General features: G+C 38.8%; 3 protein-coding genes across 4 annotated transcripts; all 3 read right to left on the bottom strand.

Moving 5' to 3' along the window:
* Positions 1-1629: 1629 nt before the first annotated feature.
* LOC113764181 (auxin response factor 11) lies at positions 1630-6452 on the bottom strand. The gene is made up of 14 exons (XM_027308262.1): positions 5842-6452; positions 5197-5309; positions 4972-5067; positions 4815-4871; positions 4466-4618; positions 4182-4266; positions 3914-4004; positions 3661-3825; positions 3459-3572; positions 3307-3379; positions 3063-3213; positions 2403-2980; positions 2134-2321; positions 1630-2028 (listed from the first exon to the last, which is right to left on the bottom strand). The coding sequence occupies exons 1-14, from the start codon at positions 5912-5914 to the stop codon at positions 1881-1883; spliced, it is 2085 nt and encodes a 694-aa protein (XP_027164063.1). The 5' UTR covers positions 5915-6452; the 3' UTR covers positions 1630-1880.
* Positions 6453-15591: 9139 nt separating this feature from the next.
* Positions 15592-20022, bottom strand: LOC113760673 (exportin-2). 2 transcript variants are annotated; one of them, XM_027303348.1, is made up of 3 exons: positions 19959-20022; positions 16867-19869; positions 15592-16084 (listed from the first exon to the last, which is right to left on the bottom strand). In XM_027303348.1, the coding sequence occupies exon 2, from the start codon at positions 19804-19806 to the stop codon at positions 16885-16887; it is 2922 nt and encodes a 973-aa protein (XP_027159149.1). In that variant the 5' UTR covers positions 19807-19869; positions 19959-20022; the 3' UTR covers positions 15592-16084; positions 16867-16884. The 2 variants fall into 2 exon arrangements, with proteins under 2 accessions (XP_027159149.1, XP_027159150.1); XM_027303349.1 differs by having other exon boundaries at positions 16867-19883; positions 19959-19977.
* A 1480-nt stretch (positions 20023-21502) lies between these two features.
* On the bottom strand, positions 21503-22465 carry LOC113762740 (ethylene-responsive transcription factor ERF023-like). Its single transcript, XM_027306314.1, has one exon. The coding sequence runs from the start codon at positions 22430-22432 to the stop codon at positions 21722-21724; it is 711 nt and encodes a 236-aa protein (XP_027162115.1). The 5' UTR covers positions 22433-22465; the 3' UTR covers positions 21503-21721.
* Positions 22466-26444: the final 3979 nt, after the last annotated feature.

Below are 26444 nucleotides of genomic sequence, written 5' to 3'. Positions count from 1 at the left end.
AACTAAATGTTCCTTTAGATTAATTTGTTTGCATTTTTCTTTTTTTAATAACTAAATGTTCCTTCATGCTGCTAATTCCTTGAAACTAAACAAAAATAAATTTGTTTTATCTCTGATTACATAGTCTATTATGTGAAAGAACAATAAAATGCAATTAAATCTTTTTATCATAGGTTTAGAATATATCTTTCAAAGTACATTAATTATTATTTAAAAGTACTTTATTTAAAAAATTTTATGTGCACTAAAATTATTATTATGAAATTGCAAATATTATTCTATTAACCCACTAGCTGATTCATCTACCTACCGTCCATTTCAAATGGTCCCTTTGTCCGGGTCCTTTTCCAGGTTTGGTTTAACACCTATGATGATGATATGAGTTAATATGTTTTTCCAAATCACATAAATGCTAAACAACAATATTCAAAGAGCTGCTTTGGGTCTCTGGCGCTTCGCCCTCTTCAGTAATATTTCTTTCTTGCAAAAATGACAATAAATCCACATTCTGATTCTACCCTCCAACATAACATCATAGTTCAATGTAAGTTTTGTTTGGATTTGGACATATTTGCCAGATAGAAATGTGGTAATGGTGGCGCCTTCAGTCTCTTATGAGTGGCCATTTTCATGCAGTTTTGATAGTGAATTTGTGATCTACTTTCTGAGCCAGAGATTTAGACTTTGGAAGGTGCATGCTTTCTGGATGGTAATGGGGGTATTCTAATATATTCCTCATTGTTCAGTAGTATTTTTTTTTCCCCATAACCAGATTTGCCAAAACTTTCGCCCTACTTACTAATGAATTATCTTCTCAATTCCCTAATTCCTATTTTTCCCAACATAGACATGGTTATTTTTTTCTCTTCCCCTTTCTTTTTTCTGACATAGCAGGGAGAGTTCCTGAATTGTCAAAATGTAGGGTAGTATATTAACTACAGTCCACTCAAAACAGACCAACTTTGAAAAACACATCCCCAGGAAATCGGTATGGACAGCTAAAGGAGATCAGCTTTGTTACAAAAAGCTCGAATCTTGATGTTCTGAAAAGAGAAAAAAGAACAGCAGTAAAATAGTGCAAAATCATTATTTTCCTTCCTTTTCACCCGATATCAAGCAACGGAGAGACCAACCCTTTTGCTAATTATGTAAGATTATTAGATTACCCAGGAAACTAGAACGGAAAAAGAAATTTTGATACAGAATCATGGATCTCTAAATTTCTGCCTCAGAGACTGCAACAGTTCGTACTAGGCTCACATGCATGTAAACCATTTTAACAGTTGAGGACCACTGCCCTGGAACTCGGAGAGATACATAAGCCCAAATTGGTACAGATCCTAGTACAGAGCAAATAAGTGGATAATGGACATAGGGGGCCATATTATGTCTGGCCCTCCTCGCTTGAATGCTGGAGATCAAGACGAGGAATTCTTCACATATCACTACCAAGTTACATACAAATATACATTCATAATTTGCCTGCACAGTGCATAAAATCTTACATAGCAAGCGCGCGGCCGCGCACATACATATTCCAGCTACCAACTGGAATTGTTTTGCCATCAAAAGATAGATGTATAAATTGTAACTTGTGGATCAAAAACATGGCAAGAAGACATATTCACATTTACCAAAACCAACCTTCAAATTTCTTTAATACAACATAGTTTAAGTCTAGACTCCGTCAAAACCAGTCACTTGGTTGGCTTGCACACCCTCCCAACTCCAAAAAACCTGAGCACTAAAGATATACCTGCCTATGTTCCATGAAACACTCTTGCAAGTTCCACCTCCAAGATACACAATACAAAACTAAAGACGCAGATGATTAGCTCTAAGATATACAATACAAAACTAAAGAAGACGATGACATTACTTCAAGATTCCAGCTTTAGCTCCGAATCTAAGCTCTGTACTGTCCCTTCACCATCCAGAGTTAATAAAGGGAATTTGTCTCCTGTATTCATCTTCTTCACTTCCTCGCTCGAGTATATAAAGATCTTCCTAACCATCTTGCAAAATTCTCTGTTGGTGGGTGGGGGGGGGGGGAAGAGGAGGAATTAGTACGTTAAAAAGAAACCTCTTTTACTTTTCAAGGAAATGGTTGGTGAAAATTGTTAAGTTACTCACTGCCACGGATCATCACCCACAAGCATCATATCACCCTCATCATCAGTGTAGACAACCGCCCATTTGTTTCGGGGACTAAGCTCCCCCTCAAGCTCAAACATTTTTTCCAGCTCACTTATAAGGTCATGATAACTTTCCAAGGCAGTCAAATCAACAGCCCGCCCAACAGCAACCCCTTGCATTTGCACCTGATGATAGACAAAAATTAAACACTGTTAAAGGGCTACATCTAATATTAAATGACGACGGTGAAAATCATCTGGCTAAACCTTTGTTCGGGTTCTTGTAGTTGTGGAACAACCCTGTCGGTTAGTTGCATCTTTTGGTGACACCTCTGATTGGCCCAGTTTCATCTCATTGCAAGACTTCAGAACATCTCCATCAGATATGCCAACTGGAGGCTCAGCATCATTAGCACCATTTGGTACAACTGTAGAAGGTCCGTCCTTATCCAGCAGAGAGAGATTTTTTGAGTTGCTTCTTAAATCAATGCCAAATAATCTGCAACTTGACGAATTCTCCAGCCTTTTGAACCTTTCAACTTGGCCAAGTACATGGCCGTTACTTGCCCTTGATGACATAGGAGAATCATAGTCACAAAGAGGTGATTTTGCAGATACATTTTCCTGGTTTAATGAGCCATTAGCAAGTGGACGAGGCCAAGTTCCACGAGAAGAGAAGCTAGAACCAGAGCAGATGTTGCTGTTAAGATTTTTCGGCTTAGGTGGCCAGAAAGATTGATCATCCGTGCTTTGGACTTCAGTAATGTTGTCATAGTGGCTTAATTCAAGCAATTGAGTTGCTTCCGGACACCAGAAAGGAGAAGCAGCAGCAATGGCTCTATTTTCTATGTATCCGACACAAATTATTACTATACAAGTCAAACATGGTACATTTCAAAACAACATAAAGGCCAAAGATGTTTATACCAGAGGTTGGAAGATCAAGGGGCCTAGGTCTTTTGCTATTTGGTACTGGTTGGGCAGCAACATCTGCTGATGAAACAACTGCAAATGGCTCTATTTCCCAAGGAGAGACCCTCTCTGGCCTCTTAATTGATGCTGGTTCATCCCATTGAATCTAATACGGCGCAATATTTGGAAGACATTCATAAACAATCTATGACATAAAAGACATAAGAATGAGATGAAAGAATCAAAAGCCACCGCCAACCTTCAATGAACGCCACGGAGAATCTGGCCACTGTGGAGATACCTCTTCTAGACCAACTATAGTGCCTGTGAACCTGACAAACATGATCCTTGAGATTAAGGTTCATGAGTTAGAATCCTCTCCTAACACAAACACAAAATGTATCAACAAACCTCTTCTCAGGAGAATCTTCGCCTTCAAATTTCATTTTAAAGCGCATGCCCAATGAAAATCCGTGACTTACAGCCGCTAGATATTTGTTTAATCCAATGATAAATTGGCTTGTCCTGATAAATATTGCACAACTTAAGAAATAAAACCTAAATCCTAGAAATAGGGTACATATGCATGGTAGAAAAAATAGTGTATGTGTACCTTGGCTTGTAGTACACGACAAACAAGGTTTGAGTTATAATGGCATGTGATGCAGTTGCAAGCACTCCAAGATGCATGCTTTGGCTTGAAATGACAGATTGAGGTATCGGGCTTTGCTGCCGGGCAAGACGGCGAATGCCAACGCGCAATTCCCCATTACTACCCCTACAATAAAATGTAAACCAACAATTGAGCAAACACCTAAAAGCATCCATAACCAGAAAGTGTAACTAAAGTTGAGAACATGGTTTACCTAAGGAAAACAAATGCATCGCCAGCAACTAATCTCTTGGAAGTTACAAATGTGCTCCATCCAGTTGTAAGTAGATGTCTCCGAGGTTGGCCTGCTCATCCATGAATACAAGGAAACTTAAGAATTCAATTTCAGTTGATACTGAGCATCACCATTAAGACGTGCCCTCCTTATTTAATTTTTTTTTTTGTAGCTTTAATGGGGGAAAAAATGGCCAAGTGAAAAAAGAATCTGCAATATTATGCTACGAGAAACACAGAACACTTGCCCCTGAATATATGTTTAAATCGCCATTCATAACCATGAAGGTCTTTCGCAACCAAGTCCTGGCTTGGAGTTGCTTGAGTCATATCCTGAAAGTAACCAAAGACAACTTCAATTTTCAGGGACAGGCCCATTTATTTGGAAAGTCAAATTTCAATTTGTACGCAAAACATTTGGTAATTGGAGCAGCATATGTCTATCAACCAGTTGAGCTTGTCATGCAATCCGTAAAAATTTAGTAGAATTAAACTGAGGATGAGTGAAATAGAAAAGAGGAAGGAAAATTACCAGTTGAGGTAAACATTCAGTGGCATGTTTGCGGAGAACAGAGAAACCACCATGCGTACTAGTATCAGATGCTGTTAATATCTTACAAAATGAGTAAATGGTCGGTTTTGGCGGATCAGGAGTGCATGGGTCAGGACTCGAAGGTTCCTGTTCCTGCAAATGCATGGACAGTAGGGCACACAGTCATTCAAATGATGGTCACAAGGTATGGAAGATAAAGCAGACAAATCACCGAGAAGATCGATAGCCAGCATGAAGCAACTAAACTACTAAAATAAGCATACACCATAAGCCCAATCAAGTTAGAAGTCCTTATTATAAACAACAAAAGCAAATAAAAAATGCTTACATTTACTTCAGGATGTAATGTTATCTGAGCATAGACTTCGTCTGTCTCTGCTTCTGCCTATAAAGCGAAGAATGAGAGATAAGCAGGTTAAAATGAAAAATGTGCGGGAAAGTGTTCCTCAAAGACAGATCAGAACTGGAAAAGGTGGAATACGTACCAGCAACTGAACATTAACTACTTTACAGAGGATCTTAGAAGGTAGATTGAACTGTGGAATTTGTTGATTCAATTCCTGATTCATTGATGCCTCCAACTGAAGAAGAAACAGACCGCACGGTGCTACAGTGAATGAGAAATTGTAGCAAAAGAAACTAAAAAGTGTTCGGTGGATTGAAGGAAAAGGAAAATAGAAAAGGAGATCAGAGGGGACGGGAAAGCGCACTTGCTCCATGTGACCCTGCGGAAAGTAGAAAACTCTCTCGCCAGCGCGAGGAACATCAACAAGGGGTCCTGCACAAGCCTTCCATAGCTCTGTATACATGTCATCTCCTTGGCCTACCAAAGATAGAATCAGATGATTAAAGCAAACAATAAATTCATGAGCCGCTCGAGTGCCCAGAAATTAAGTAAACAAATAGGCTTATTCTCCTTTTAACTATTTCGTCCCCTTAGCTCCTTCTCATCAGAAGCCAAACAGACGACCAATATTGACACAATTTTTGGTTTTTTAAGGAACATAAGGGGGTAGTTCACCAGACATACGGGTTTTTCCAATGAAACAACAGTTTTGCTTATCAAGTATCCCTCATCCTTCATTTGCTTGAGCGAACAATTTAAAGGCTTAGAAACGGAGAAACAAAGAAAGAACAAAAACCACAGTAAACAGCCCAGAGGATTCCAAGCTTTGCCATTATGTCCTGCCATGAAATGAAGGCGTACATGCTCACTAGGTAGAGCCCGCCCCATTGATTTTCCTCAGGTAGATAAGACTATTTGGTGTCATTTTCCAGATGAAACACTAAAATTCGGAAAAACCTACGTTTAAATTAAAAAAATGAAAAAAAAAACAACATTGATATTGTGTCACCTGTATCACGAGCGGGCAGAGCGTGAGAGGGAGCAGACGAGGCACCACCTCTGAACCCATCAACATGAGCCATCGAAAACCCACACAAGTATTTTATACCCAGAGCTCAGAGAGCAGTAGCAAAACTAATAGTCGTAAAGAAGAGTTTGAAGAATAAGCCTGGGAGCAGTGAGGAGGAGGAGGACGAGGAGGAGGGAGTAGTAACAAAGAGAAACAAAAAGGAAGGAAAAGATTGGGCCGGGTAGCTTGAAGTTGAAGAAGAAAACAGGTGGTGGGGGCCGGGGGGGGGGGGAAGGCTTGGTCACGCAGTTGAGCCAACCCAAACCCATTTTACCATCGTCATCATATTCATCATCAAAGAGCAAAAATCCAAACAAAACCCCTCTCCTCCTCCGTTATCTTCATTCATTACCAAAACACAACACTGCTACTGCTACCGCTGCTGCTGCTGCTACCGGTTGTATGGTACAATAATATATTATATTGTGTGGTAATAAGCTGAGGAGGAGTGGTGGAGAGGAGTCAGGCGTCAGGAGGAGGAGAAAGAAGGCGGCTGCTTTGCAGGAGGAGTAACAGTAGTGTAGTTTATTTCCAAGTGTAACGAGCGACTGGGCGAGGGAAGTGTAAACTACTACGTTAGAGAGACCAAAAAAAAATGATCAGCAATTCCACTTTCTTCTTTTTTCTTTTTTTTTTGGTTTTTTTCTCTTCCTCCTTTCACTTTTCAGTTACAAGTTACAACTTACAACAACAAGAGCCTCTCTCTCTCTCTCTCTCTCTCTCTCTCTGTGAAGGCTTTGATTACCTGCTGTCTTCTTATCAAAGCTGATATGATATCAAATCAAACATAAAACCATTTTTGTCCATCAGAAGATCATCAAAAATAATTAAAGAAAAGAAAACCGCTTGTGCTGCTGCAGCAAATAGCAATAGCTGCACCATCATCATCAACAGGAGACGTTACTTACCACTAGCAGTAGTCTAATACCACTAATTGCCCCTCCCACCAAATCCCCAAAACCATTCTCCTCTTTTCGTTTGTTTGGTTTTTTTTTTTTAAAAAAAAAAACACTTTCCTCCTCTGATCTCCAATCCCCCACCTCCCTCCCCACCCCCTTCTCTCTCTCTCTCTCTGTAGTCTTTACTTACTTACAGAGTAGTACTATATAGGAGCAGGTCAGTTTGTCGTGGCTCCACTTGAGTGCAATGTGCGTGTGCATCAATCACTCTCCACAGTCTCAAGCACATACGTACTCTATACTACATTACTACTAGGAGTAATGTATGAAACCGAATTCAATATTATTGCCCAACAGGACAGGAATCCACACTTGTTACATCAGTGTAGTGTTTTGCCATTGAAGAATTCTAGTACCATCCTTTAACGACACTGTCGAGCACATATTCTTCTTCTTCATGTCTCATAATTGGGTTTTCAGAACTGCCAACTGCAGAAAATACTTTGATTTACATAACAATCAAATAAGGAAAAAACCTGTGAATGTCATCATGCATTCCCTTACCTTTTTTATTTTAGTGTACTAGCGAGAAGATGGGCAAGCGAGGGCGAGAATCAAACTGGGACATTACTTTCTAGGGATAATTTCAGAAACCTCCCTTGGGGTTTTTGACAGTTTAACTGTCTTCCCTGAGGTTCTAAAAATAAACATCAACTTCCCTTGAAAATAAACATCAACTTCCCTTGAAATCAATTTTCCTGTAACAATTTTGCCTAGGGAAAAAAATATATATATCAAGCGTGCGCAGATTTATATATGCCAAAAGTGCCCCTCCACTATTATACGAGTTAGATTGAATATTTGATCTAACTTGTTAATTTACTTTAGGGCCATTACAAACACAAGGTCAATAAAAATTTTCCATCATTCATAACAAAAAATAACAACTTTCAAAAATTAACAGAACAATTTTTTTTCATATCTTAAGATTTTTGCTATCAGTACAATTATATAAAAAAAAAAATTAGACCAACTGAAACCTCTTTATATTTGATTCCCTTTATTTATCAAGCACATAAATTGAAAAAAGGATGCCTAGTATTTGATCCATTTTTAGATGCCATATTAGATTTTCTTTTTTACATTTCAAATTATGGTTAATTTAGTTTGCAAACAGCTTAATTATTTCTCGTGTCTAAATCCTTTAATTCATCAACTGCATTACATCTGATTTCTTTTATTTGTCGAGAATATATAAATTAAACAAAATGAACCTAATATTGGCTCTATTTTTAGACAACAAATTAATTAACTTTTTACAATCCAAATTATGGTCAACGTAGTTAGCAAACATTTAACTCTTTTCCTTCACATATATGTGTAATTATCCTAAATTATAAGGGTAATAGAGTCATTTAGTCATTAGTGATGTAAGAGTTGGGCTCCAAATGACTGATAGGAGGGGAGGTAAGTGAAAATTTTAAAATCTCATGGAAGGACAGTGAAATTATCAGTACTTTCTAACGTCTGCTAAGAAAATGAATTTGATTCCGTAGGACACTGGGGCAAAATTGGGAGGACATTCGCGAACATGGGACTTGGAGTTTGACGACGTTATAACGAAGACTCCTTCTGTTCACGTCCATTTCATTGTCTGCAATCTGGCGGGCAGGGCTCTGTAGTCTGTACCAGAGTAAACACGCAGAAGACTGTATGTAGTGGTATACAGGTCTAACGTTGACTGTACAAGCTAAAGTAGACTAGTATTAGTCCTATAGGCTATAGCTCTACTCCTATTTCTTTTAATTCATTCTCATATAGTACTTTTATGCTGTTGGGCAGATGCTGGGAACGGGATTACTTTTTTTTTTTTTTTGGTTTATATAATCACCTGATGATTCTTTGAGCCAAGCCCCTAAATGTCTAACGATTTATTATTATTATTATTATTTTGTTTTCGTTTGACATGCGTCATACTGGGAAAAGAAAAAGATCTGATTTTCTTTTTATGAGTTTTAAGTGGGATGAAAAAAAAAAAGAATTAGAGAGATGAATTAGGACAATAAAAATTTTTAATCACATCATTGAAATTTTTAAATTGTTCTATAATTAGGACAATAAAAAGAAGAAAAAAAATGTAATCATGAAAGCAAGGACAGTCTCGAGAAATTTATGAAATAGTATTAATATTAATAAGGGAGCTGGAGTCCATGTAATTCAAGAAATTGAACTACTTCGACAAAATTCAAAAATTATGGTGTGTTTGGATTGCTATTTTTCAAAAAAAAAATTTTACGTTTTTCGTGAACACATTTTTAATTATCTTTTTATATCATATATATCAAATCGTTACAGTAATTTTTGTAAAAAAAAATCTAAAAAAATGTAATCCAAACAAGGCCTTAGTGTCATGCATTTCCAGATTCTCTATCCACATAAAATGTTGTTTCTATTTAGTTTGACTAGTTCATAAAACAAACTTAGGTCAACTTGTACCGAATCAACAAGTTTGAGTCAAGTACCACCGAACGCAGCGGGTGCGTTCACTCCTAAGTAGAATACCATCAACTTTTCTTTTTGTATTTTTATTTTTTCCGCTTGCATAAGCCGTTAATTATCCGGGGACAGATTTGCGGCGTGTGTTCAACACCCCCCACAACTGCGGCTAGGGGAATTAAGTACTCTTTAAATACTGTACTGCGCAGACCGCAGAGCTCCCTCCTCAGACTATCAGACTCTGCCCCAATTTGTTAGAGCAGTACAGGTCATCATTTTGCCTCATTATTCATAGCCCACGTGGTTTTTGCCACAACGGTTGAGACGTATCAACATCCCTACTGTTCCTATCACGCTCGTTTTAATGTTGGACGCCCTGGACATGTTCCTGTCCTACTGCCCATCAACCTCAAGGCAAGAAGAAATTTTGCCCCTCCCGCTCTCCCCGAGCCAAATTGGGTTTGATTTAATTTTATTAAACAATTCAAATTCAAGTTCGAACTCAATCTTAAATTAGATTCATGATGTGAAATTTAGAATTCGTGTTTAATCTCAAGTTCGAACTCCCATGTCCAGATTCTCATTCTGTAATCGCCAGGAATCGAACAACATTTCATATTTGTTTTTGACTAAGTAATTTTTGAAAATCAATGTACCCATCTCTAGTCGAACAAATTTTAATACCAAAACATAAGAGTTAAATCACACCCTTGCAGATGAGAATGTCTGAAGTTTAAAGATCTTTATTATCGTGAGCTAGGATTTGTGATCTCCTTTTAGGCTCCGGTGAAAAATTTATGATGGGCGTCCCTTTGAAGTGTATGAATACAAAGTAATTAATGATCTTGAAGTTGTGTAGTTTCTATAGATAAACATATAGATGACCTTGGAAATGAGATTTCTCCGTGTATATATACCAGGCAAGTAACGCGAGCAGATAATTTCTGTCAAAAGGATGATATTTGATAACCCTTGAATCTTGTGTCAAAAATATTTTTGTACCACAAAAAATGCATGGGTTTGCCTTATTTATATATACCAATACACCCACACACATATATCCAATCCAAGTAGGGATGCAAATGAATCAAACCGTTTACAACAAGTAGATTCGGTCAAAACTTAACTCAAGATCGAACCAATTAAATCGAGCTATATATTGAACTCGATCAAGCATAGAAAAAGTGAACTCCGCGAATCGATTCAAATGTATGTTTATTCACTACAGAAAAAATTGGTAATGCCTCCTCGCAGATTCTTAAACAAAAAGAAAACGTAGTTTCATGTTCCAAAAATTTAGCGATTTTAATTCCTCATGAAAGTTACTCCATAAAGTTTAAGTAATTGAGACCTGGCACCAAGACTTCCACTCAGAATGCTGCAGCAGCAGCAGCAGCTAATTAATTCATCAAAGTGGTGGCTAGGGATGAGAGATATGTACGTATTCAGTGTTTCAATTGCGGACGACAGATGATTTGAACAAGTACTAATTAATACTCAGCTCATGATCCGGTTCCGGCCGGCCAAACCTAATTTCATTTCAGGTGCGTAAAATGGAGCATGTATTAACGCCCAACAGTACACGAATGTTGGTTCGACTTTGTCCTGCATGGTTTTGCATGCAAATATATATATATATATATATATTTTTGTTCAACAATCAGCGTAATGATAAGTTGATGGACGCGCTTTCGAACATAAGCAACACAAAAAGTAATTGTTGAATTTCAAGACCATCAAGCGATACAAGTTATTGTTGTTGTATAGAAAAGCAGCAAGAATAGGGCTGGGGACAATAATAATATTACTGTTCATGTTCCTGCTGCTGCATGCATGCAGATGTTGTCCAGTACCGTATTGGGGAGTAACAGACGTACTAGTTTTGTCTGTGCAGTGCTGCGAAAGCAATTCAATTCAATTCAATTCGACCTGCAAAACACTACTAATCAAATGCTATGTTATACATACTAGTAGCACTGCACTCTGCAGAAGTATAGTAGTAGTTGACATGTTTAGTTAGAGGATGGAAGATGTTAGTAGATGAGATATGAGAGTGCGAATTATATACATAGTAGTTTTTTTTTTTTTTTTGAAACAACGATCCTTGCAACTTTGAAGGGACAAGTTGACGTGCATATTTATATACTATTTAGATTATTAGTAGGAGTATTTTTCTTTCTACCATATATATTTTTATATATAGTTGCCTAAGTAGTTTATTCCCCCCCCCCCCCGGGCCTGTTGCCCGCACGAATGGGAATAATTTTGTGTTGTTAAAGTGCTGTGGTGGATTCCAAATCATTCTCCTAACTCTACCATTCATAAACATATATAATAGAGTGTATCTATTTATTTATGGCTGAGGTTTTGGACGCCCTTAATTCAGGCTGTTATGTTTCACTTATGTTGGACAAGAAAAGGTACAGAATGCAACCTCAAGTCAATTACCCCTCCCCTCCCCTCCCCACCCCCGGGGGTGGGGGGGTCACTTTTATCTACTTATTTATTTCATATCATATATAAGCTCGTGAAATTTTGGAAGATTGTAGTAAGTAACAGGATGCTATTATTGTAGAACGTCAAATGAATGAAGGCGTCATTTTGGGCTCGATCGGAAGTCTTATCTCTTCCTCTTTTCCTTTTTCAAGAAACAAATAGTACATAGCATGTGCCCATTCTCATCCCCATGTTTATATATGTTAGCTAGTCGAACAGGATTTTCATTTTTTTGAATTTGTTTTTTGAAGGGAATATATGCACCACCACATTCAAATAGAGATAAAAAGGTAAAGGGTACTGAAATTCTTATCCCAGAGAAAGGTCAAAAGTAAGGAAAACTCACTCTCCGATCCATCCCTTTTGTACAACGATTGAATCTGTAAGTGAGCGCAAATCAGACTATGAGTATAAAAGTGGTAGTGGTTGGATCGATCAGTCTTGGGCAGCTTCTTTGATGTGTTTAAACTCTTTCTCAAGAGTAATGAGTAATTAAAATCAGTCTTGCGCAAAAGATTTAAGTAATTAATTAATACTCTCTAACCCGCCTGTTTAAAACTTGACTGATTACCAAATACGAAAATTTTCCACTTAGAAACGGATGCTTAACTTTCTTGTTTGCTTGCTTGCATACCCTTGTCCAAGAGTTGTTCATCTGATCATGTGGCTTCGATTAGGACAGACCAATTATGTTCGAGTTGTACAATAATAATGATTTTCTTTGCAAACTTGTTGTAATGTCAAGTAGTACGATCGATGTAGCAGTCAACTAGCTAACTACGAGTAGTTAGTTGCATATAATTAAGTGGTAAATGGTGTTAATTGAGTTAATTATAGGGCTAAGTACGTAACCGGTGGCTCCAAAGGCTTTGAAAACTCATGTATATGATGCCTCTACTAATCACACACACCCACCAAAGATTAAGAACAATGAATGCTTTAAGCTGAATTGGACTTATCGAAAGATCTTATCCCTGATGGATGATTTCAAGATTCCATTTGGATTAGAAGATCTTATGCCCTTCACTTTGTTAAAATCCAGATATTGGAGGACCATTTGGTGGCAATTGCATACAAAGATCGCTCCTCTTGTCCTACTAGTAATTTTCATAAGATTCCGGTCCCCACCCCCCCCAACCTAGCCAATTTAGTAGCAGTAATTACAATTCATTAAACAAATTTTGCAGACCACTATCTAGGTATCTCAGAATCTTCTAAATTCCCTCCCATTACTTTAATTGGGGGGTGGTTACAATTAATTTAATGCCCATTTCCACACTGGACCCCCTTAATCTAACATGAGAAGGGATGGCCTCTTTCTCTTTGTGAAGGCCGTAATTATTATCGTGCATTAGTTTTTGCCCCAACTAATTAATTCTTCACCTAACATTCTCCTAGTATTAACTCAGGAACAGCTGGAACAGTCTTGGGTTGGGAGAAAATGCAAAGCACCTCGGTTGTAGCTGCGACTGTGAAGCGTCATTTGGCAAAAAAGCAGCATTATGGATGGATGGATGGATTCGCTATTAGACTCCTGGTCTATTATTATATGTTTGTTTATGTTGGAACCCACACGTGTCAGTATAGTGGAAGTCAGGCAGTTTTGCAAGACGGAATTTGTGTCTCAACAATGACGGAATTTGTCTATTTTACTACCTTTTCTTTAATGGATTAACAAAATAAAAGTGCAAAGAAGAAGAAGGTCTTATTTTGATTTAAACCAAAAAAGGGTTAACATTAGGGCATGAAACTGATTCCCAAATTAAAAGAAGAGAGAGAGAGAGAGAGGCGAAAGGTCCACGGCCTCCCATTGGCTTAGTGGCTAGTGGAAGTATGTGGAGCTTCTGTAGCTTGAATGCAAAATGAATATGGTATTTGTCAAGGTCAATGAGACTCTCAGTTTTACTTATGCAGGTGCATATTAAATCATAAAATATAACAAAATTACATGAATCTACATCTAATCATAAAAAGGAATACAATAACTGCACCAATTGATCCAAAGAGGTGACTGATTTATAGATTATCAGTGTAGGTTGTACAACAGTTATTTTATATAATATAATAATATATTTTAAATTATAAAAATACTAAAATTTTTAAGTTGACAGTTCAACTAACGGTTTTTTCTTGATACGGTGGTTGACCGCTGAGTCGATTAACGAATTCGTTGCTTGACCTACCGATGTTATTAGTTACCTAGCCCGGGCTCTATGACCGGTTCACTTGATTGACCAGTACAGCCTTGGGTTGGGCCAGATTTTATAACTATGATTCCAAAACCGATTACTCCATGCGAACAGTTTAACCAATGAGCGATTTGAGAGGAGGGTCTCACTCCCACCCCCTCAAGTTAGTAGTACGAAATATCCCTCTCCCCTTTCTCCCACATCGGTCTAGTGAGGGTTGAGTGATGAGAGTTTAAGTCCCTTGGTCCAACTTGAAAGTCAGCAATTGCCTTTTGAGTTGGGTTGAGGATTAAGGTTTAAAAATTTCTTCCTCTCTATTGTTGGAAAGAAACAAAAGTCATGGAGAGTGATAATAGCTAGCGTCAGTCTGAGTGTTTCCCTCTCCCCTTTCTCCCACATCGGTCCAGTGAGGGTTAAGTGATGAGAGTTTAAGTCCCTTGATCCAACTTGAGAGTCAGCAATTGACTTTTGAGTTGGGTTGAGGATTAAGGTTTAAAAATTTCTTCCTCTTTATTGAGGATTAAGGTTTAAAAATTTCTTCCTCTCTATTGTTGGAAAGAAACAAGAGTCATGGAGAGTGGTAATAGCTAGCGTCAGTCTGAGTGTTTCCCTCTCCCCTTTCTCCCACATCGGTCCAGTGAGGGTTGAGTGATGAGAGTTTAAGTCCCTTGATCCAACTTGAAAGTCAGCAGTTGCCTTTTGAGTTGGGTTGAAGATTAAGATTTAAAAATTTCATCATCTCTATTGTTGGAAAAAAAAGTTAGTAGTACGAAATATCAAATTTTATCGGTCTCTGACGGCATTACAGCTATTGATTACGAGCGCATCAATCCATGGCCGCCTGCAAACAAAGGGCCCAAGAATACATATGGAGAAATGACAGACTACTACTTCTCTGTTGTTGTGTTCTTGCAAACGAACGGCCCAAAGTGGACTTCACTGTTCTCTTATCCGCTCGTACTCTTGGGCTGTTTCTTTTAGTGTTCCTCCTAACTTGCCTATGTGCCTCTTTTTTTTCAAAAAAAAAAAAAGGGAATTTTATGAATAGTTATACGTGCAAGGAAACTTTTCTCTTAATATGGCAATTGCAATATGTACGAAACAAACAAGCGAATTTGACACAGAATTAAGTTTACGGCATGTGCGTTGGAACCTTCGCACGGTCTTTGAGCAGGTTGGACCTATGGCTACCCCAAATAGACGCTTAGAATAGCATGCATGCACATGCACGTAGTCCTACTCCAACCGCAGCTCATTCCAAAGAAAAAGAGTAGGATCCGTATACCCCACGACCTTTCACTAGAACTTTCCCTGTGGCGCATGGAGCCAACATGTGTCAAATGGCGAAGACAAATTGTACACAGGAATTGTCCAATTTGTGCAACATCCAATGTCGGTCCAATTTGTGCAAACATCCAATGTCGCTCGAGGGATGCACCAAAAACCATGTACCATAACCCATTCATCTGTAAAAAATTTATTAACCTGCAAGTGCGTTAGTCGTAACTAATACAAGTCTACAAGTTCCAAGTCTCCATTTCACTCCCCATACTTCAAATTTTCTCCAATGCGTCACAGTAGTCGGAAATTACTGATTACCCCAACACCAATTATGTGTAAAACCTCAACAGCAAAAATACCTAAAATACACATTCAGCGAGTGCAAATACATAGAAATTATAGCAACTCAAGACTCCCACAGGCTCTTCCCCCAGTGACCTAACAATACAACCGAATGAAAATGCCGAAGGCCAGCATCAAAATTTGGAAGCAAAATTTAAATGCCAACACAAGTACGTATCATTTTCTGACTATGATGTGAAATGTGCTCAACAAGCATCTGGACAGCATGAAAAAAACAAAAAAACAGCAGCATTGATCACCACATCACGGGAAGCCAGAAAATCCCAGACTTCATGGCTGATTCAATAGCTTATCCATATCAGTCTGGCCGGTAGATGAAGCAATGGACATTGCAACACAACCACGAGCCAGAAAAAGCCCAAATTATAGATTGAACCTATAACTCGTTGTACCAGTCAATAAAATGCAAAAGTCCTGCTCACTTCAATATGCAACACTGAATAACACGAACCCAGAGATCTGCGACAAGAAACCGCATTTTCAAAATCAGACCAATGATGTTTAAGTTGGCAAAACATGATAGAAATGCGCATCCAATCACATAGTTTCAACAATCAGGCATTGACATGGAGTCTTAATTGTTGCAGTGTTTACCAGCATCAAGAGGAATATAGAAAGTAAGAAAGAGAACATGGAGGTTAAATGTGGGACTCATTTCATGGCGCACCTTGAACATAATTTATGCCATAACTTTGAGCATTTTCTATCAGCCTCTTTTCAGGCAATACAAATTCTAAAAGATGAATATACGGAAGTTGCTCCCACTACACAAGTAACAAACAGAAGCAACAATAATCTCCACAATTAAGGCCAAATTAAATATCATTTTTTGGTAAAAGAACATCAGGATTCTCATCAAAGCATAACTCATAATATTAACACACAATATATAAAGACAGAGTGTACAAGAGCAAAGGCCTCCAAAACGACTATCTTCATATAATACACCCCAAATACTTTTCAGCAGCAGATAACAATAAAACATGCATAAGCACAGCATTGTTCATCTTGGTTCCACAAATGTCATTATACACACAGAAGAAGATCAAAAAGCATATTCAACCACACTCCCTATCAACTTATCAAGCAATACATAAGCAGAAATTAAAATAACAAGAAGAAAGATCATTCATCAAATGTACAGAGTAATTACTATCCTCATCAAGTACCTCCACAGTTTCAATACAAAAACAAAGACATTTCGTGTATCTGATTAACAGATGCACTAGTGGAAGGCATACCATGAGACAGCTTCTTCTTCAAACTAATGAGACATTATATGTGTTGCAAAGCTGCAGCAATGCAGCTTGATTAGATTGCTCAAGAAATTGACCAATGACTGGGGGATACATTCCAGGGGAAGCACCACAAAGATTAGCCAAAGACCCAACCAAAAATTGCTTTGGATCCTTAATTTCCTTGAGAGGATCATCCTCTTTTTTCCCAACATTGTAAAGATGGACAAAGGTAGCATTATAGCCCGTAGTCTCACCAAAATCAGGAATATCAGGTTCATCATCCACTCTATCCTCCTCAGGTCGTGAAAGAAGTGTCACAATGCTGTCCAGCAGTTTACCCCAAGTCTTAGAATCCAAATTATCTGGAGATTGACAGATAAGTTTGGTTGAAGCAACTGAAGTGAGCTTTAGCTCAAGGGAACCTGTGATCAGCTTGAGGTTTGGTACCCAGAACTGCTCCAAAATTGTACGAAATATGTCTGGCTGAACTGCATTTATTGTATCCACAAGGGTTTGAGAACCATATTTGACCAGAAAAAGAGACATAAATATTATCAGATTCTTAACAAACTTCACTGTTTTGCTGGAACTCAACCTGTTAAACAGTATAACCCAAATCTGCTGTACAAACGGAAAGATTACGTCATATGCAACATTCTCAATCACTGTATTCAGCACATAAAATCCTTGATCATCGGTGCTAGGAGATGAAACAAGTCTGGAGAATATCCCAAGCACACTTTCCAATCTTTCCTTCTGAATCATGTCAAGAGGTGACTTTCGAAGGAAAGCCTGGAGCAAACGAACAAGAGCTGGAACATTTGCTGACTTCTTCCATGAGTCAGGTAAAAGAAGGATCTTGAATATCTCAACATAATTATCAGGCACGAGAGTTAACTCCACAAGCTGAGCCAACAGCTGGAATGCATAAGGAAAAAATTCATTGATGTCTCTGGCCAAGATGAATTGAAGGCAAGGGAAAAGGCTGGCTTCAAATGCAGAAATGAGAGAAGGGTCCTTCTCGGAAGCCCGTCTAATAAGAACAGCCACAGATTCAAAAAGATAGTGGTTAAACACAGGATTCTTGGGGTTTTCGCAGACTCTATTGAGAACTGTTGTCAGCCCATTGATGCAAGGTAAAGCAACCTCACGAGAGATTTCAGCAACTCCAAGAACTCGCATGATACACTTCATAACATACTGATTCTCCTCAGATTCTGGCTTCTGCAAGGCACTAAAAACATTTGTCATCAAGACCAACAAAAATGGACTGATATCTGAGGATGTGTACCTTGGTCTAGCCCCTTCATCTTTGACCAGCAAGAGTTTCTCAATGCAGCTTGCCGCATACGAGTGAACTACATTTGCCTCTGCATTAAGGAACCGGACTACATCTGGAAGCAATGCCAGCGCAATAGGTTTTGATATCTGGTTCCTAAACATGGTGAAGAACTTCAGAGCTCCTGCTTTCAACATAGGGAATGCATTGACATCCTGACTTTGCATCTCAGGAACAATTACAGAACCAAAAAAGCTCTCGACATTAACTAGATCAGTAGAAAATGAAGTCCCGCCCGCTTTTCTGTTGGCAAGGGAAGTAACCAAATAGATAGCACAATCCTTTTGTTTCCAATTTGCAGCTGGATTCTCATTTAACAAACCCAAACAACTGTTGATCTGAAGGGAGACCTTCTCAGTGACCTTTTCCTTGTAATGCAAGGCAATTCCCTTGAGGAGTTCACAGGCAATCCTCCTCCTAGTATCAAGATCACTCCCTTCCATATCCCTCCTTATGAACTCCACATAATTCATCTCAAACAACTCCTCATCCTCATCCCTCAACATTACATTGGGTAAAACTATACTCTGACAAATCTGTTGCAAGATATCATCCCTTGCAAATAGAGTATGATGTACACTTGTGCTGACAGTTGTGAGGAACTTAATGGCAGTCACCGTTAGCTGTTCCCTGCTAGAAGAGGCAGATGCGACAAGAAGAAGACCCCAAACAGCCTCCACAAAACCACTCAAATACCCTTGGAACAACTCCTCCTCTTTCTCCATATAAAGACTGATATTCTCACAGACTGCAGAGCGCAGCGCATCAACAAGCGCCAGCCCATCACCGCTGCTATCCTCGAGAGCAGGATATGTAACGGTGAGATACTTCTTAAACTCAACCATCCACTCGCTCATGTGATCCTCAAAAAACTCGGGCAACTCTTGAAAATTCAGAGAGTAAAAAATCCTACAACACAACCTCTGAGATTCTATGTAGGGCCTGAGGGTAGCTGCATTGGCAGCACCCGAAGCCACGGCATGATCAATCAAACTAGCCGTCCTTTGAAACAAATCCAACAAGGGTTTGGCAAAATTATCAAGACAATACTTTAAATCCAGAAGCAAATCATTGGTTTTATACTGAAAACGAAACTTCTTAAACAAAGAATTCAGCGTAGCTAACACGCCATTAACAGAGACATAATCATTCGCCAGGCTTAGTTTATCAACACTCGCCACAAGCTCAGGTAATAGAGTAGGCCACGCTTTCGGAAAATCGTGCTTGCCGATAACGGCCAGAGCTTCACTGAGCTGGGATTGAATTCTAGGGGAAGAATTGACCATCAAAGAGACGACGAGGGTTTTAATCTGCTCCTTTTCGGGGTCGGGAATCGGGGTAAGGATTTGGGCGTCACCGTGGGAGGGAGGAGGCGGGGACCAACGGGACTTGAGGTGATTCTTAAAAGTGACAGCAGCGGCTTGGCGGATCTGGTCGTCGACGGAGGGCTCGGCGACGAGGCGGAGGACGGCGAGGCCGTAGTTGGGTTTGTCGGCGGCATCGGAGAGAGCGGACTCGGCACGGCGACGGGGTTCGGGGAGTGGGGAGAGAGTGTTAAGGAAGCATTCCGATAGGAATTGCAGGGTTTGTGGACTCCATTCCATGTTCAATTCTTGTACGTAAGCTAGGGTTTTACAGAGACTTTTGCGAATGCGTGCAACGGAAACCTATAAAAAAAAATCTAGGGTTTCTTTTTTAAGTCTAACACTATGTAATACTAAAACGAGTTTAAAAAGAGAGGGAGAAAGAGAGTTACCTCTGCACTGCAGAAGGGCCACTGTTCCACACACCACAACTAAGAGCAGCAGCACCAGTCTTTTTTTTTTTTTTTTAATTATTTATTAGACGTGAGTGAGAGAGAGTTTGAACGACAAAGGGAGGAGGGAGGGATTTTTGTTGAAATAAAAGAGACTAATTGTTGGGCCTGCGGAGAGCTTTCTTTTCTTTTATTGGTGAATGAAACTAATCGTCCGTCGATCTCGAACATATGGGTATGGGTTCAGAGAGACAGGTCCTGGTCCTGTATCATGGTTTGACCCGCTGAGCCTTTTTCCTTTTCATTTTTGGCCCATTTTCATTCACTGTTACAACAACTATTCTGTTCTCACTTGAGGTTACTTTTTTTCGTGTGCAGCAGCAGTCACAAAGACAAGACAATTTGGGCATCACGGAACAGGAGGTTTGCCTGTAAAGGACAATTTGGGTCCGTGGTTGTAGTCCCAGTTGAGCCACGCAGGGATCGAAACTACCGTGGCTGGTGATGCTTGGGGCAGGCCGCTCCCAGCCCGCTGTGGGATTAGTTGGGCCGTACGGTATTACCAGTTCATGGGCCCAAATACCCACCACAATGATGCCAAAAAAAAAATTCGATCAAAGTTGTTCATAATCAATTGAGCCTGTTTAGCAAACAAGTTTTGGGCCAAATTTGTTTTTTATTAAGTTTTTTAACAACTTTAACCACAATAATTTCAAGAAAAAACTTCTCAAAATTTTTAAACGATACACTTCAAAATATCCAAAAACTTATACACTTCAAAAAATTTTCCTACAACTTCTACAGTAAAATTTTGTAAGTTACAGTAAAATTTTGGACAGACACTTAAAAAATTTATTTGCCAAACGGGGACATTATTCTTGGGACAGGCTTCTGAAACTGAAAGGCCAGTGTTTGAGTTAGTCCAGACTGCACACTCTCGCCACCCAACCTCAAATTAATACTAGAACCACTTAAGCAACAAGTAAGTAGGAAAACGCCCAGCCCAAAGACATTATTAAACCACTCTACTGTTAAGAGTGTTGGGGGTTCGAGTCGATTAAGACCCTTACCACTACTATTAAACCATCCTCCCGATCTCTATCCAACAAGATACCGGAACATCAAATATTGTGTAAGAAAAATCCATCTTACAATGAATTTCCAATTGTTAATTTCCTAGCAATTTGTTTATTCTAATTAATCTTCAAATAGTAGTAATCAAAAGGTGTACAATTCTCATATACCACTTCGAGTCTGGCAAAGCTGATTCCAGCTTATACTTATCATTAATTCAGGCTTAATTTTCTTCCTTTTCCATCCATCATCACAAATTCCTTCCGACGATTTCTAGTGAAGCTGGTCGGAACCTTATTGCTACTAGTTAGCAGATTCAGATTCAACTACTCAGACGGAGGAGGAGGAGGATATTATATGTATTACATAGATATGGCTTTGAGAGAAAAAAAAAAACTACAAGAAGGCAATAATATTCATGTCACTTAAATATTGAAGAAGAGCAAGTAAATGCATCATCGAGTAGATAATAGATATATACAGTAGTAGTAGAAATGGAGCATTAGTTAATCACAATCTGAAGCTTTAATTGAATGAGGAAGTTAAAACTGTAACACCAAGTAATTAATACTAGTTGCAGGAGGAGTGTTGTATTAACTATTATGTACGGTCATACGGCCGCGGACGTACAACTAGTACATGCAATTACACAGTCCGTCGGGGGCTCGGTCATCTTCATCCAACTGGAATCATTCCATCGGCGACGTGGCAATATCGCCGGAAAACATCCCTGAACATGATGATAACGATGATGAAGCACTCCAGTAGCGTAACTCCCACACATAATCCCTCCTCACAGTTACGCTGGTACTGTTATCATTCTCCCCCGGCCAAGCTTCAATGAGCTCCGGCAGCTCTATGTCCCGCCAAAAATCATCACTCCCACTCCCATCGTCGCCGATATGAGCTGCAGTAGTAGTAGCGGTAGTGCTACTACTACCACACATAGTAGTAGTCTTTTTTCCTTCTGCCATCGCCACTCTTGCGGCCAATGAGGCTGCTGCCTGAATATCTCGAGCCGTGGTGGTTAATGGCCGCGGCAGCAGCTGGATGTCGTCGGGGAAATTCAGTTGGGCCTTGGGTCCTTTCAGACAATATGCGGCCACGTCGTATGCCCTTGCTGCCATCTCTGGGCTTGGGAAAGAACCCAGCCATATCCGTGATTTCTTTCGCGGTTCTCGAATTTCCGACACCCATTTGCCCCACCGCCGTTTGCGGACCCCTCGAAAGACCGGATGCCGTGTGCCCCCACTGGCAGCACTACTACTGCTGGTATCACTTCTTCTGCTGATGGCGGCTGTGGGGGTGGTGGCGGTGGTGGTTGAGCCGGAGGAAGAAGGGGCTAGGTCATCTTCATTAATGCATGGCGGCGCCGGTGGTTGCTGTAGGAGCATCTCCATTATTAACCAACAATTAAACCAAAGCTTAGCTAGCTGGGCATGCAACCAATACATAAAATCTATCGCGGCTCTGTATTTATGCTTGCAGTGTGTCTTACCATTCACCTTTTTCTTAAATCTGACAAAAACGCCCTTTTCCATTAATTATTCATTTATTTATTTTGCATGAGCTGGCACTCGTGCGTAAGACTAGGATTATCACTCACATCGTGTAAGTGTGAGAATGTAAAATTAGTCACTTGGGCATGGTACCAAGTTTTGAACAATTTACATGGTTCTATTTAACTATTTTTAAGTTTGAAAATGCCATATTGAGTTATCTTTATAATTCCAAAATAGGAATGGCAGCGAGTTGAATACCTTTAAAAATCTCTCTTATTAAATCCTAACTCGCATGTACATTGTATAAAGATAAATATGTGTGTCAACTGAATACAAACTAAGAGGATAAATAGCTATTATAGAGGTATTAATTCTTTGATACACGCACATATGAAACAAATTGTGTGTGTGCGCTCGCGCGGACATGTGTATGGAATATCGAGTATTGAGTATTCAATTTTTAGAAAATATCTTACCAAATTCTATCGGGTTATCCATCAGTAACTCCTTATTAATACGTCTAACGGATTACCCATCTATCGTCTAATTGAAACACCCACAAGGATAGAGTTTTACTCTACCCGTTGCCATACCTATGCCAAACAACGATAATTAACCATCTACGTGCTTCACCCTTTTTCTGAATTCATCAAGCATATTTTCCAACGTCTCCATTTAATTCTAAGTAGTGTCGTGAAATCCTGAAAGTATCTAGTGTGGAATTAATCAATGAATTGACAATAGGGTGAAAAGCGAGTAACCATTGGCACATAGACATATGTCACGTTCTTTATTGCTCTAGATTTCACAAAATCTGAATATAGAAGCTGATTATGAAGAATAATCCGAATCAGCAAAAAGTTACTCTTTGAGTGATTATAGATTTTAACTTTTATGGTCATTTAAAAATTTATAATTAGAATACAAAACTGATTGAGAATATAAAAAAAAAAAACTGATTATCCAAAATTAGAATATATAATCAGTCTAAAATAAATAATTGAAAACAAGCCTAAAGTTTAGATAATGAAAGTACAATTTTCCAACACTAACAGGTGTATATAATACAACACACTCCAAGGTACCAATCCTCAACTTATCATGTAACCAAATCAAAAAAAAAAAATCCTACAAGAAATTGACTGGGTTACCATGTAGTAGACGGCCGTCAAAATTTAGACGAGTGATGAAGGAGGATTTCCATTTCTTTTCTCTTTTTCTTTTTTTTTGTTTGCTTGTCCCCTTTTTTGGAACAAAGAGACTGAGAGAGCACGCATTAATTTTAAATCAAAATAAGAAGTAGGATAAAAAAAAAATAGAGAATAAATATCGTCATGTACATGTACGGCTCAGTGCCCGCAATGGTTCGAGTCCCATAGTTATCGTGTTCGGGAGATGGAGCCTCTCCTCCCAGGTCGGAGTGGGATTAGTCGGACCCCGCAAGGATTGACCCGGACACCCACTCCGTAAGCAAAAAAAAAAAAAAAAAAAAATGTACGGCCTTTGTGATGGAAGGTCACAAGTCACCCAAAAATTTCTCACCAATTGTGACCATAATAATTAGTTCTTGTATGTATAGGTACCCGCGTGCTCGGATAGCGATTGATTATTAATTTTTGTTTTCTGGGAAATCGGCCTTCGTGCATTATCATGAGGGCTCTCAACGCTTAAAGCTTCTCGGGGTCCCTTGGGCCGTAAAGCTTCACATGTGTAGGCCTTACACGAGATATTAATGACCAGCTCCATTTTTTTTTTTCCTTCTTTCCTTTTTGTTTTTGTGTTTTTTGGTGGGATTGAATGATTGATTATATTGCGCACACCAACGTTTGCAGCTGTTAGGTGGTCCTATGTTTTCATGGCTTGCAAGTACTACTACTGCTATATATATATCTAGATTGAGCATGCAAAATCACTTGAAGAGATCTGATCTTCTTCAACGCCGCAATCGCACTGAGTTTTGAAAATCGAATTTATCCAAGTTTTGACTGCAAAAACTTTGTCTCTCAGGGTCCGTTTGTTTCGGGTGAAAATATTTTCCAGGAAAATATTTTCCTAATTTCCCGTGTTTGGTTGCACAAAAGTTACTGAAAACATTTTCCTATGTAAAATATTTTCACTCATCTTATGGAAAACAACTTCCCTTCCCAACTTCCTGAAGTTGTTTTCCGAAATGCATGCATCTTGCCTGTAGTATGTTCCAAACTTACTGAAATCATCTTGCAGTATGTTCTTTTTTTTTTTTAGTGTAAACAGGAAGACTCGAACCCAAGACCTCTTCCTTACACTCCCTCCCCCGTACCACCCAACCCTCCCCCTAGTATATTCAAAATAAAAAAAAAACCTCATCCTGCTCATCCTATGCTAGTAATTAATTATGTATAATAGGGACATTCTTTTCTAGAGAAACTTTCAGCAGTGAGAGTGCAAGATATATGTCACAATAAGCATTGCATGTGATTGATATTTGACACTAAATGGCCAGCAATTTATTTATTTGCTTAAGGAAATATTTTTATTCATATATACCTTTCTTCAAGATTTTTTAAAGTTAAACAATGAGATAAATTTTCTTATTTTGCATGGGAAGAAGTATGTAGTTATAATGTGTAGAAAGTAAAGATAGAGATAAAAGTGAAAATATTTCAAAAGTTAAACAAACATCAGAAAAATGAAGTAAGAAAATATTTTCAATAAGCTAACCAAACACCTGAAAATGATAAAAGGGAAATGATTTTCATGAAAAATTACTTCAACGGAAAATATTTTCCCAAGGAAAACATTTTACTTCCAACCAAACAGACCCTCAATCCAAAAACTTTTCCTGAACAAGCAAAAAACGATTCTATTGTTACCAAATTTGTTCGAGAAACTCGTACCTTTTTATATATATATATATAGTAATCAACTAACTTTTCCACAACTATACTCCTTTTTGGCGCATTCTCATTTGCACCTTCAATTAGTTAGATTTGTTCCTAAAATTTTTCAAAGAGCTTTCTTAAAGTCAGTTTTAGAACAACTAGCTAGAAGTCCATCACCAACTTTAGCTAGCGTCGTTTCTTGAATAAAAAAAATGATTCCAATGGTAAAAGACTGAATGGAAATAAAGGCCCCGTTATGGGAACTGTGGTATGCATGGCATGGTCCAACGTGTCTTCTTCTGCAACTTTGCTCTGCATTATTTTTGGGTGGATTCTTCTGAGACTAGAATAGCAAAAAGAACATGGATGGATTGAAGAATTGAAGGAGGCAGCTCTTGACAATTAAGTTCTGTTTTATTCCTTGTACGAAAAGATTCTAATGCATTAACGCTGTTTGTCATAGCTGTTCACTACTCTAGCTTCTGTGAAAATTGTATACAACGAGCAGGTACGTACTTCCAATTCATGAGTTTGGGGCAGTAGTTAACGTTGAGATTATACTGCAGAGACGTGATGCAACATACGTTTATTATACGCATAAATTTTGTTCGTATATATCAGTTCAATGTGTGTTCATGAGTGTATATAAATTACGAAACAAATACACAATAATAAACTGTCAACCATAGCCATCCCCAATCCCAAAGCCCGAAACCCAACCCCCCCGCGGCCTCTTCTCTTGTCTTGTGGAGGCCGTGGAAGTATTGGTGGTGGCAAGAATTGCAGGAGAAAGGAGAGGACAGAAGGGAAGGCATGAGTTTATTGACTCCACTCGATCTATCCCTTTCAATTCAGAGTCGGTCCTCAACCCCAAATACGTGCCTAGCTACCACGTCGTCCATCGTTCTCTCCTGCACAGTAATTCTTTTAAGACCACATGTGCATTATCTTTATCAAGCACTTGCTGTGCTGCTGCAGTTTATAACTGCGTAGGCATAACATCATGTACTCGGACGGGACCTGCTTTCAGAAAACAAAATACTAATAAA

Source organism: Coffea eugenioides, chromosome 2, assembly GCF_003713205.1.
Source record: "Coffea eugenioides isolate CCC68of chromosome 2, Ceug_1.0, whole genome shotgun sequence".
Taxonomy (NCBI): domain Eukaryota; kingdom Viridiplantae; phylum Streptophyta; class Magnoliopsida; order Gentianales; family Rubiaceae; genus Coffea; species Coffea eugenioides.
This window is presented reverse-complemented; position numbering and strand designations above follow the sequence as displayed.